This window comes from Callorhinchus milii, unplaced genomic scaffold (genome assembly GCF_018977255.1).
Source record: "Callorhinchus milii isolate IMCB2004 unplaced genomic scaffold, IMCB_Cmil_1.0 Scaffold15, whole genome shotgun sequence".
In the NCBI taxonomy this organism is placed as follows: domain Eukaryota; kingdom Metazoa; phylum Chordata; class Chondrichthyes; order Chimaeriformes; family Callorhinchidae; genus Callorhinchus; species Callorhinchus milii.
In genome coordinates, this window is record NW_024704756.1 from 9,985,457 (window position 1) to 9,998,801 (window position 13,345).

At 40.5% G+C, this 13,345-nt stretch overlaps 1 protein-coding gene across 1 annotated transcript in view; it reads left to right on the plus strand.

Moving 5' to 3' along the window:
- Positions 1 to 13,345, plus strand: part of stk26 (serine/threonine protein kinase 26) — a 37,062-nt gene that overhangs the window by 20,034 nt on the left and 3,683 nt on the right. Inside the window, exons 2-6 of the mRNA XM_042340750.1 lie at positions 969 to 1,199; positions 6,083 to 6,139; positions 10,855 to 10,963; positions 11,047 to 11,204; positions 12,999 to 13,184. Coding sequence (XP_042196684.1) covers positions 969 to 1,199; positions 6,083 to 6,139; positions 10,855 to 10,963; positions 11,047 to 11,204; positions 12,999 to 13,184 — 741 coding nt within the window. The remainder of the gene's footprint in view (positions 1 to 968; positions 1,200 to 6,082; positions 6,140 to 10,854; positions 10,964 to 11,046; positions 11,205 to 12,998; positions 13,185 to 13,345) is intronic.

Below are 13,345 nucleotides of genomic sequence, written 5' to 3' on the forward strand. Positions count from 1 at the left end.
TATGGGCAAAGCTAGACAGATGTCAGTCTATTCAATACAATTTTCTGTTACATCATTCTGACATGTACTCAATATATTATTAGACAGTGGTAACCTTGTGTTTTACACAAAAACCTTCAGAAACTTTTGACCCATCATTTGCTGACTGACAGCGCCTGAACATTCCTGAAATGAAGATCCACAATTCTGCATCAATGAATGCTGTTCTTTGTTAAAGTGTGACATTGCGAAAGACACCACTTGTTCTGTGTCACATTCGATCAACCATGGATCAAAGTTTATTCCTAAAGAACATCCATTCCCATTATAACTAGATATACAGTAGGAGGCAGATTACAAAGAAAGAATGAAAAGCAAACAGGATCTGAAATTCTGCTTTCACGATTTGGCCGCAAACTTGAGCCTTGATCTTTGGCTTTGGATACAGTTGTAATTAATTAATGGCGAAGAACATTATTGTTGCTATCAGGTTTTGTTCATATTAATAACTACATAAAGATATTGTGTTGTAACAAGGTACTGAAAGAAACATTTAAAATGTTGAACTTTTTTAATTGCAGTATAAACCTTTTTTATAGACTGTAACAACTGGTAACAACTGTTGATTGAAACTGTTAATCTACTTTACACTTTTAAGAACTCCTTTAAACTTGTCAGAATTAGATTTTTTCAGTGTATTTGATTTTGCAGAAGACATGAAAAGCGCTATATCAAATGCAAGGATTATTATTATTTAGGTTAGTTATTATGTATTCAAGAGAATAGTTCTCAAATGAGTCCCAACATCCTGGACTCAACAACAACCCTTCCTGGTAACACATTAAAGTAATATGCTTACTGAAAATATGAAAATATTCTGGGTTTACTTTCTCAGAAACTGGGTTTGGTAACTAGCAACATAGCATCTGTGGGTTTCGCTATAAAAGGTAGAAAATCTGCTGTACTAATGTTATGTTTCTGTTCCGCAGAATCACAGAGCAGACCCCGAAGAACTCTTCACAAAACAAGAACGAATTGGAAAGGGGTCGTTTGGTGAAGTCTTCAAAGGAATCGATAATCGGTCGCAAAATGTAGTTGCCATCAAAATCATAGATCTTGAAGAGGCTGAAGATGAAATAGAAGATATCCAGCAGGAAATAACAGTGCTAAGCCAGTGCGATAGTCCATATGTCACCAAATATTATGGATCATATTTAAAGGTAAAGGAATTTTTTGATATACTTTCATTACAGTACACCTGCTGAACATTTGATATTTAGCCGCCTATGCTAAAATGGATCCATTTCAAAAGCCTCAAAGAATGAAATATGGTAGTAGAGTATGTTCACCACTTTATGGGCTATTGCTTAGGCTTGCAGTGGCAGTACAGTGGTTGAGTACAACTCGTATTTTCTTAGAGTAAACATTTTGGAGATGACTAACAATTAATGTGCTTGTTGTCTTCTATTCCATTGACCCTGAACAATAAACCTGTTTGTTTTTTTGACTTTACTGCCATCGCATTGCAAAATATAAAACGTCCAAAATGTCATATTTATAATAATAATAATAATCCTTGCATTTGATGCAGTGCTTTTCACGTCTTCTTGACGTCACAAAGCGATTTATATATATATAATACAGTGAAATCATCTGGAACCACCTCAGACAGAAGGGACTCTACAGTAGACTGAGACTTCTATAGAAATGTGGAGATTGCTTGCACTGTAACTGGGTGAATGAATTCCATAGGACTGGGAGATACAAGGTATCGCATGTAGCTTCCTGGAAAATACATGGTTAGATGTCACCTGTTTACTGTACATCACCAACGGTATTGTCATGTACATGTTCAATTCGTGCTTTACAAGTGACTTTCGGAGAATAATCTGCTGTCAAGTCGGTCTGCTGGAAGCAAGAAATCCCCCCTTCTTGAAGTGAACTTGATGACAGCAGTGATTACTTCTGAGAAACAGCAGACCAAGAAAAGATAATTTGTGGTTTAGTTCCTCCTGAAGAGGCCTGAAGAGATGAGCTCAAAGATTCCATTAGACGTGATTGAAGCTGGATTCTAGGTCTGTTGGTGGCCCCATCTCCTAAAGCCCAAAATGGAGGGATTAGACTGTAAACAAAGGCTGCTTACCTTTAGAGTTCTTTCAAAGTCCAGCCCGATTATTTTATCTGTATTTTCAGCCCTGCCACATTGCACAGATGTAATAATTACATACATGTTATAATTGCGGGTCATTTTAAATGCAAGTGGGTGGATATTGTTTTAAAAAAATTAGCTTTAACATCAAATCACATAGAGTTGTTACACCTACATCAATTTTCTTTTGGTAATGTTGCAGTTGTGTGCTGCTTTGGCAGGGTTAGAAGCTTGCTTAATGGGCTTGGGGGAATATTCAGGGCTGGATTCTAACCGTGGGAACCAATGCCTTTCACAGTCGACACTGTTTGTCACAGTTAGGAGGGAGAACTTTCGGGCAAGGAGTGAGGATTTCTCACTCGGAAAAAACGCCCTATTTTTGTCACTTGGTTCACTGCTGTTCATAATCTGCATAATCAGTAACAGTGGGGCAGGTAGCACTGCTATGAAGAGTGGAGTTTAGCCATGTGTTTAGGATAATTTGAGGGCTTTCGATATCCCATCTAGTTTATGCTGTATCTGATGCAATGATAATCTACTCAGGACTTTTTGCAGTCAGTTGGAATATCAGAATGGAGGTATTTCTTTGTAATGAATCTGCAATTTAGCGGTGCCTGAGATAGATATTTGTTCTTCAGGCCATTAGAATGGCACTGAGGAGAAGTCAATTCTTTGTATCAGCCTTTATTTACTTTAGGGAGAGTGAGAGAGAGAGATGGAGCATTCTTGGCACAGATCAAAATGTGGCACAGGATGAAGCTCCCACGATCTTGTACCTTTCCGGCTACAAATGTTTAATTAGCCTCCGGCTGTACTGCAATCAGAAGCTGTTACTCTCGATAAGCAGAAATGTCCAATCACTGAAGCGAACTTCATCGGATTTACTGGATTTTCGCTGACAAAGGGCCAAGGTGCAGCATTCTCTCTGCTCAGTGCTCAGTTATTACAGCCCAGAGGCATTAAGATAAAATTGACCCAACTGGTTCATCAACCAGTCCAAACTGGTGCCACACCTGACTCCTGGGATCTATGCACCTCCTTAAGCTGTCCGTTCTGTGTTAGGTTTTCTTATTGAAAAAGTACGCTCAGCCTGACTTTAAAAAGAAAATCCAGGATCAGTTGTGGGGACCATGCTGAGAGGCAGTCATTCAGTTCTCAAGGCTGACAGCAACTATTTCAGTTTGATGGGAGATTTGCTTTAATCTAGCAGAATTGCTCAAACATATGTCTCCCCACACCTACCCCTGAGCCTAGAGCTCTCATCTGTGGCAGTCTAGGTCATCAAGTTGACCAGCTAAGATTTAGCGAGTTCTGCCCATTGAGCCTGGTTCTGTTGGCAAATTATCTTGGGTTAGGATTTAATGTCGGGCACCCTGATGGAAATTCTTTCCTCGCATGCTACATACAGCTACTGAGCCAAGGTTAATTAATATCTGATGGACAGAGACTTCATAGGGAGTGTCACAGGTTTGATTATTTGCTGTATGATTAGGTACATTCAAGTCTGAAAAGTTTTGGTTTCTGTTTCTTGCTCCTGCCTTTTCATTTTGTTTGAAGAAATGGTGCAGAGGAAGTAGGTGAAATATCATCAGTTTGATGGTTGTGGGAATGTGACAGAATATTGTTTTGTCACAAGAAAAGCTTATTCCATCCTCATTTTAATGCTGCCTTGGGAGCCCAGATTTCTTATACATGATATAGTGAAGTAATCTGCAGGAAAAGTCTCCCTAAACAGCTAAGAATATCCTGTGGAAAAGTTACAAGCCACCGTTCTGTGGTTTTATAACAAGGTCAGTGCTTTAACTGACAGTCTTTGAACAAGGGAGTTCTGTACTACGATTTTTCAACTGCAAATAAAACAAAGTCTCATGCAGAATTTGGAAAATATTGTGGGTTAACACTCAAAGCTGTGAGAGTCCTTTTTGTGCCTTAAAGCTTTTTCCTTCTGTGTGTTTCAACACAGATGCTTAGTCATTCTGACCAAGGAAGGAAGACCAGGAAAGTACTGACAGAGAGTGGATCCAGAAACCGCCTTAGAGCTACAGAGGCTAGGGAGGGCCTTACTATGGGGCCCTCTTTAACCTTGGGTCTGCAAACAGATCAGTTGGCTTCTGAGCAGTTTCTGGCTGTTTTGAGTAAAATCATCAGTTGTGGGCACAGAGTCTTTCTTTTTTTCCTTGGGGACACTTACTTCTTGTGTTGGAAGATTGTGGTGTCCCTGATGCAGTCACTGAAGGCAGTATGTGTTCCACCCACCCACCCCTGTATTGCACCCACTAACAAACAAAGAAACAAATTGCATTTATACAGCGCTTTTCAAATCTGCAAGATGTCCCAAGGGGCTGGACAGTGAAGAGTTGTAGCCAGGCTGGTGGTTGGAGTCAAGAGAGATGGAGGGCATTCGGGGTGGAGATGGGAGTGTGACCGAAGGCATGGTCAAAGAGGAAAGTCTTGAGACGAGCCTTGAAAAAGGCAAGTGGAGGGAAGGGGCAAGGCAGAGGGAGATCGGACAAGCTAGTAAAGTAAACAAAGCATGGAGAATCCTGTCCTGTGCAAGGAGCCAATTTGATATTCACATTTTGGCCTGAAAATCAGGTTGGACATGAGATTATAACTGGAATTACTGTATATCCTTTAAAATGAAATTTTTACTAAACAATGTTTGGATATGGAAAACGAAAATGCATTATGTGCCAACACCCTCACCCTTCCTCTTGTCCTCATGTAACCGCTCTCCCTCAAACCGAAACATTACTGGTCTTTTACACAGGGGATTAGTTCCAGTTTTCTGCTCTGTGCTCAGGGCAGAATCTGTGGAATTCTACAATGTGCTGGTGCTTTTCATTGTGCCCAAAGGTTTAAACAGAAGTCGGCAGCACTGACAGCCCCAGAACCAGTGTTAGAAGAGTCTCGGAAGATAAACCAGGCATTATAGTGTAACTGCAACCACTCGAGCTGAATTGGTGTCTTATCAATACTGCAAGGCAATTGCTGGTCATTTGTACAGCGCCACTCAGTGGTCAAAACTGGATCGTCAAAACTATATTAAAACTATATTAAAACTATATCAAAACTGGATCGTCAAAACTATATTGTTGCTCAGCGTGTTGCCCATGGAGAGGGCAATAGGGAGGTGCAAGACTGTAGGAAAATTTGTAAGCTCGGCAGAAATTCTGCCAATAGTTTTAGCCATTTTCTGTGTTGGATTAAAAGGAATTTTTTTTACGAGTGTGCTGCCAGGAGATTGCGCTGTATTTTTGTTTACAAATCTAGCTCCTGTGTTTTTAATCATCTCTTGCACGTGTCTCACATTCCAAGTTTTCGAATTTTACCATCAAAATTATTCATCCGATCCTGAAAATAATAGATTCATTAGTAAAGTTCTGGGATAAGGATAGGGCCACGTTCAGGCAGTAAAACCACACAGATGTAAAAAGAACCAGATGTCACCAGGTGCCAAAGCTTTTCTTTCTCTTAGGTTTATTAAAGGTTCTGAAGGTGGGCAGCAGACAAGGATGGAGCATTATAATTAATAATAATCCTTGCATTTGATATAACGTCTTATTGTGACAAAATGTAGGTGTACGCAATAACCAGTTTGCATACAGCAATCTCACACACACACACACACAGCCAGGAAGTGAATGCCAATTGATTGCCAAGATACCAGGAGAAACTTCCCTTCTCTTTTCAAGTAGCGTTGGGAGATCTTTAAGGCCTACCTGAACAGGCAGGCTGACTTAAGTTTGTCTCATGCAAAAGAAAACACCCCAATAATACAGCCCGCCCCCCAATGCTGCTCTGGAGTGTTAGCCTAGACCATAAGATCAAATATCCCATTGCGGCTTTGAACTCACAAGCCTACCAACTGAGGCAAGCTGAAGCTAGATTGTGCGTTGAATGATTATTGTTGATTGATATAAACTAATGAAAACCTTGTATTTTTGTTAACAGGGCACAAAGTTATGGATTATAATGGAGTACTTAGGAGGAGGCTCTGCCTTAGATCTAGTAAGTACTACCTTTTTATAAAGCTAAGCCTACTTACTGTTGTCATGGAGATACCTATGTTTAAAGGGCAACATATCTGCCTTTTGTTTGCTTTCTGAGTGAGCAGTGATCTAGGAAATGAACCTAGAAAGTGTTTCATCATTCCGCCAGGGAAGATTTCCTCCATTTTGATTCCTGTAAAAGACATGTTTGTTTGTGGCTGGTATTTTCTTCCCAAGCTAAAACGGGAAATTTGTGCAGTGTTTGAAGGTTCAAAGATGAAGGTTCATTGACAGTGTCCTGAATAATGAGGAACGTCTTGACTTGATTCACAGCTTCAATTTATTGAATACACAGAATGCTTTTAATTGCTGAGGGCAAACATGTGTTTCTCTCACTCACCACTGGCATGTTAATAACCAGTGTGAGTGGAGGGGAGGAGAAGAATTCATGTCACAGTCAACTAAACCTCACTAGATTAAAACCAGGATGATGGGTGCTTGTGCATGGTTAAAAGAGCTTAATCTAACAAACATTCAGTTAGTATAGAATTATAAACCAAGGAGCACAACTCGAGCAATTGAGACCCATCGAATGAAGCCTGGCCACCACTCCCTGGTAGCTGTTATTATTTGCAACGCGTTCTATTTCAGTTCTGTGTGCCGGTTTATTTGGCATTTGCTTACTTTTTCCAACTGGTTAGAACTGCTTCAGAGACAGCAAACCTTTGCATGTCGCCCTTGCTGCATGAGAGGTAAACATTGTGATGATTTTACTGCAGATTTATTGAAAAATAATTTGCAGTTGTTTAGCACAAAATTCTATCTCCAGGATATGTTATCTAAGATTTCCTTTCTGCAATATTTATGTTTTACTGCATTATTAGAATGACATTAATAGGGGCTTCCTATCTTGTGTTATGTGTTATGAGTGTTCCTTGGACTGGTGGGTAAAAATGCTAGAACATACAAAGCAAAAGATCACAGGTTAGTGGATCACAGGTTTGATTCCTGTCCTGTCCTGAGTAGGTGAGTTTCAGTTTGGGACCTGGCAATTGATCTTCGAGCTTCTGCACTAGAGAGGAAGAAAAACTCAGCCACGATCTTGTTCCTCATCACTATCTAGTGACCCTATTGGAGGTGTTAAAGTCAGGTGAGAACAGAACCCAAACCAGGCTCAGTTGACTATGAAACCTTCATGGTCAAAGTTGCCCACTATCACTCACACTCGAGGCTTACACAGTCGGCTCGGTAGAGTCACCGGAGAGCTAGTGGCGTCTGTGGAACTGCACAGCAACAAGAGTCAACATCTCCAGGAGAGAAAGATAGAGACAATCCCTGCCTCTTGTTGTATTGTGGATTAACATTGCTGAGCCAGCAGAACTCAAATAGATACGAGTGACTGAGCTGCAGAAATGGGTTGCTGGAATGCAGTGTTATTATGAAAAGTCTGATTTAGACGTTGAATTTGAAAAGCATTTTGAAGGATTTGCTGATGTGACAAAGGGAGTCGTCGGCCTGTTTGAGGTGACCACGGCTGTGCCTGCTGCCTCTTGTGTCTTTGTCGGCCAACGCTGCATCCAGCTGACGGTCAGCGGAGCGATGGTATCACATGAGATACACATTCACATAATCTACATGGTGATGGCACCTGTAACATTCCGCAGTTTGCTACAGACTCTGTGAGGGTCTCACGCATGAATGGACATGAAGTCAGAATGGAGCCACCCGCCATTTTCAAAATTACGGTGGGGGTAAGCAAAGCACCACAATTACTGAAATAATAAGGATTAAAACAAGCAAATTGTGTTAAAACTGAATCTGGTGGGTGAGCCTCCCTCTTTAAGCACTGATAATAATAACAATCCTTACATTTGATATACAACCTTTCATGTCAGGAGGGTGTCTCAAAAGTTCTTCAAAGGATATATTGTAAAGTGTAGTCAGTGACTGCATATTTCCAAGGTGAATACGTCAGTCTATTTACACACAACAATCTTCCACAATTAGCCATGGATTTTTAACATTTTATTCATGATGACCTTATTGCTTCTTTACCTTTGACCCTCAGAGGCCACTTTAACTTCCTTTTCTGATGAAGTAATGTACACTTTGACTTGTGGTTTCCTTTTCTATTTTGTGGTTAGCTAGACGAGAATGCGAGGCAGGGGAATGCACAGTGAATTCACTACATTTCAGCTTGAAGCTTCATTCAGCTTTGACTCTAAATCCAATTCCAAGCATCGCTGTTTTTCAAACCAAATTAATTTCAATCCCGGTCAATTTCCACAGCATTCTCACCTCCCAATAAAGCGCGATTGAACCTTATGTTCGTAACACAGTGCTGGTTTCCCCGAGCACCCTCCCCCACTCTCTCTCTCTCTCTCTCTCCTGCTGCTTCCTGGGCTCCTTATAGATCATACAGTCATACAGTTCAGCCTCCATTTCGGTTGAAAGTGAAAGTTTTTTTCTTCCTCTTTCTAACCAATCATGTTTGTGTTCAACCCATGATGATGCACACAGAGAGGTCAAAATCGTAATCCAAATAACAAAGTGGCAAAACAATGTGTGAAGTGGGTACTGACTATATTTTGCAGTTCCTTTAATCTCATTGAATAGACTACATTCCCATCCTTGTGTTTCTTTATGGTTTCTGAGACCCACGTCTACTACTGAAAGAGCAGGGAGGTATCCTGTTTGCAGAGAGAGAGAGCAATGCCATTCGAGAATGTAATAAAGGTGCAGCCTCACCTGCCTTAATATGCAGTGTGTGGTTACTGAGTTCCGTTTCCCTCTCCAGACTCTGGTGGTCGACCTTTCAGTTGCTATCAGAATCGTACAGACCGGAAGGTTTGAGTCTTGCGGGGATGGGAATGCAACTTCCTTCCCCTTCCCCCCAACAGCTGCTGTTGCTTAGAGTTTAGTTTCATCCATTTTAGTCTGGTCAGTCGCAGTCACCTGCACAGGAGCTCAGGTGGGTGGATGAGTGTGGGAAGGGAGTAGGGCATATGAGGTCTCTACTGCAGTAAACATATTAGCAGGGCAGACTTTGGTTTGAGCCCGCACTTTACATGCAGAGAAAGCAGCCTGTTCACAGAATATGCAAATTCCAATCATGGTTATTTTAGGCAGCAATCTACTATTTGTTTTTTTTAAGCACATAAATCCAGTTTTGTGCTTGGGCAAACTGATGTTGAAACATTTTGTGGTTTCAGAATAAACTAGTAACAGGAAAATCCTGTTTTCGTGATTATTCAGCGCACAGTATTAAAGGTTATGGGAATGAAGGACCTTCCATTTAGTTTCGTTCCCCAGCTTCGCCTTCACAATGTATTCGCCCACAAAATACACAGTCAATTCACTTTGCAATATATTCTGTGAAGTGCTTTGAGACCTCATGAAGACGTGATAAGGCACTATATCAAATGCAAGGATTATTATTATTATATTATATAGTTGCCAGTGCACAGCACAAGCCCCAGAGAATAGAGATCCACAAACTCGTGTAGATGCTGAGAATCATACATTGCTTTTCCTGTGCTTCCACAGACCTACTGGTTTCCGAGGCAGATCTGAACATCGCTCTGAGTTTTCAAACTTCTCTAAAAAAATAATTAAAACAACAGAAAATAAAATTAAAATACCAGAAAGGCAGGAAGGTGATGAAGGTGGTTGCAATCTGGGAGTTCAGAAAACATATAGAAAGTGGTTGAGGCTCATTCTTGAAGTGCACAAGGTCATCCGAATCCCTTAAATTGTGCTACTCTCTCTATCAATTACCTTCTTCATGTCCATTATCTCTCAATGCAGAGCATGAAGTGCCTCTGAGCAGTGCACTCAACAACAACAAAGAACAGAATGCAATAGATGGGAGAGAAGTTCTAGCATATTTACAGTACAAAGGTTGCCCTTGCATTGAAATAAACATCTACTTTAATGCTATAAAATGTAGGAAACCTAATAATCATTGTCTGAAACTCATAAAGAAATTGCTGATAAGGTTATAATTGTTGAACTAGCCTTACCATAACTGAGCTGTGAACAAATAGCAGTTTCAAATTAATCCATACACAATCTGGTTGCAATAGTTGATTATGATGTGTATGGGTGTGTCTGAAAAGTATGCCCACGCATTATGTGTGAGGGGAGGGAAAAAAGGGAGTCAAACACCTTAGTTGATAAAGAAAATCAGCATTAAAAAATACCAGTTATGCTCTTTTCTACAGTATGATAATAATAATAATCCTTGCATTTGACATAGTGCTTTATCATGCTTTGAGATGTCTCAAAGTGCTTCACAGAATATACTTTGTGGGTGAAACATAGTGCAAGTGCCTTCAATGGGGCTTTCTGATAGTCTTCGAAACCACTTGAGTCTTCTGCATGTGATTTCGGAGAAAAAGAGCAAAGTCGTGAATCAGAAGCTCATCCCTCTGAAGGTCTTTCATTGTATCTAAAGCTTTAATAGTTGTCCTTGTGCAAGTTGTAATACTACAGGGCTGGCTAAATTGCATTATACTCTCTTGGCTTATTTGATTCCATTCAGTACACAAGATCCTTTCCACATCTTTAAGGTTTTTTTTGGTACTTAGTATCAGCATGGCGAATACTTAGAGTTTCATTATTCTGGATTTGCTGGATCTGAAAGTACTGGAATCTCACCTGGTCTAAACTAAGTAAGTTATTGAAGTAAGGTTTTAGTTGCGTGTGTTTGTTTAACAATGTTTTCTCTCTTAGCTACGAGCTGGTGCATTTGATGAATTCCAGATTGCCACCATGCTGAAGGAAATACTCAAAGGCTTGGACTACTTGCACTCCGAAAAAAAGATTCACAGAGATATAAAAGGTATGTCTTGATATTACCGAGTACGTTTGCTTTTTATCCGGTGCGAAACGCTACTTGTTTCTGAACGTTTATTTCTTCTTCAGCGGCCAACGTTTTGCTCTCTGAGCAAGGGGAGGTTAAACTGGCGGACTTTGGCGTAGCTGGTCAGTTAACGGACACACAGATCAAGCGTGATACTTTCGTAGGCACGCCATTCTGGATGGCCCCAGAGGTGATTCAACAATCCGCTTATGATTCAAAGGTAAGAGCACTGCCATAGTTCATGTTTACACTCTTGTCAGGGATTACCAGTTCAAGACAAGTTTTAATTCCCGAACCCTCACCTGACACCATGCCCATCAGCTCGGAATTGATATTACAGCTGCTCTATTTAAGTCAGACATCACCTCTCATATCTCAGCTCCTTGCATTATAGTTATATAACAGGTCTGAAATGCTACAGGGCAAATTCCATTCTTCAAGACATTATAGTTGGATTTATTCTTGGTTTCAATGCAACTGTGCTGAGCACTTAAAGAAATTGACTTACATAACACTGTACATATGTCGTGCCCATTGCTATATAGGGTCCAAAATAACAAAAGTTCCACTTAGTGGACTGTACCAATCCCCTGTATTATGATCTCAGTTCCTTAGACAAGAGTTTTGCAATTTTGCTTTTGGTGAGTGCTGCCAGAACAATGCAAGTATATCAATAATGTAGAACCGCAAAAGATAACTTTGGGCCTTTGCCTATTTTCAGGCTACGTGGCTGGATTGCTTTGTTGTCTGCAAAACCAAATCTTCTTTCATACCTGCAAAGTTGGCTTTATTTAGATTTAAGACCTTTGCTTCGGATTCAACTATATCACTCTCTAACTTAATGTTAAATTCCATCATGTTATGGTCACTCTGCCCTAGAGGAGCCTTATCTTCCAGATTGCTGATTAACCCTATTTCATTACACAAAACAAGATCTAGGATAGCCTATTCCCTTGTTGGTTCCTCAGCATATTGTTCTAGAAAACTATCTCTAATGCATTCTATAAACTCATCCTCTAATATACTTTTGCCAATTTGGTTTTCCCAGTCTATATGAAGATTGAGATCACCCACTATTCCCCTTGCTACATGCTCCTCTAATTTCCTGATTACTACCCTGCCCAATACTGTAACTGCTGTTTGGGGGTCTATAAACTACTCCCACGAGTGTTTTCTGCCCCTTGTTGTTTATTACCTCCACCCATACTGACTCTACATCCTGATTTTCTGATTTAAAATCCTTCCTCTCTACTGTTTTTATCTCATCCTTTATGAGCAGGGCTACCCCCCCACCTCGTTTTCCACATCGCCCATCTTTCCTATACGTCGAATGTTTAGCTCCCACCCTTGGTCTCCCTGTAACCACGTCTCACTGATTGCCACTAGATCGTACCCATTTATGTCTATTTGTGCACTTAATTCTTCTATCTTGTTATGAATGTTTTGTGCATTCAGATGTAGTGCCTTTAAATTTGACCTCTTACTATTTCCCCTACTCGTTAATGCCCTATTTCCTTTGTTGAGCTTTTTGTCCCTACACTCTGTTCTTTATCTCCCAAGTCACTACACAGCTCTACAACCATGACTGTTCCTTGCAATGTCGGTTTACGTTTAACTGTAGCTGTAACCCTCCCACCCTCTCCCCCTTAGTAGTTTAAAGCTCTGCCTATCTCCCTATTTAACCGTTTTGCCAGGACATCTCCTTTCATCATCAGATGCTGCTACTTCTTGCACCTATTCATTCAGTCTTGGAAGTGTGATAGTTTAGCAGGTTGTGAGAGTTAATAATTGTCAGCTAAACGGAAGTTGTGGAATGGAAAGAATTTTATTGCTTTTATTAATAAAATTATAATTCAAACACACTATGCTCAAGCTAGCTTTCTGCTGTCTTATAATTAGAGTCACACTGAAAGAGGAGCTTTGATTTCAAACAGTTTATTTTCTAAGCACGTGATGAACAGGCCATGCATTGTGATAGTGTTTTCTGAACCTGTCTTACCTCCCACCTCTGCAGGCTGACATCTGGTCACTAGGAATCACTGCCATTGAACTGGCCAAGGGCGAACCACCCAATTCAGATATGCATCCAATGAGGGTCCTGTTTCTTATCCCCAAGAACAACCCACCAACACTTGCAGGAGAGTTCACTAAACCTTTCAAGGAATTTATAGATTCGTGCCTGAACAAGGACCCTTCATTTGTAAGTATTTAACATTATATTTTCTATCGTTGCCTTCCTTGCCGCTCTGTTTATTAATAAAAGAGCGTTGGGTTGAGGTTTGAATCTGATTCTTTTAAATCGGTCACTTCTGAAAACTACTTGTTCATACTCTGGCCACTTTCAGGGCCACCAGGTACGGA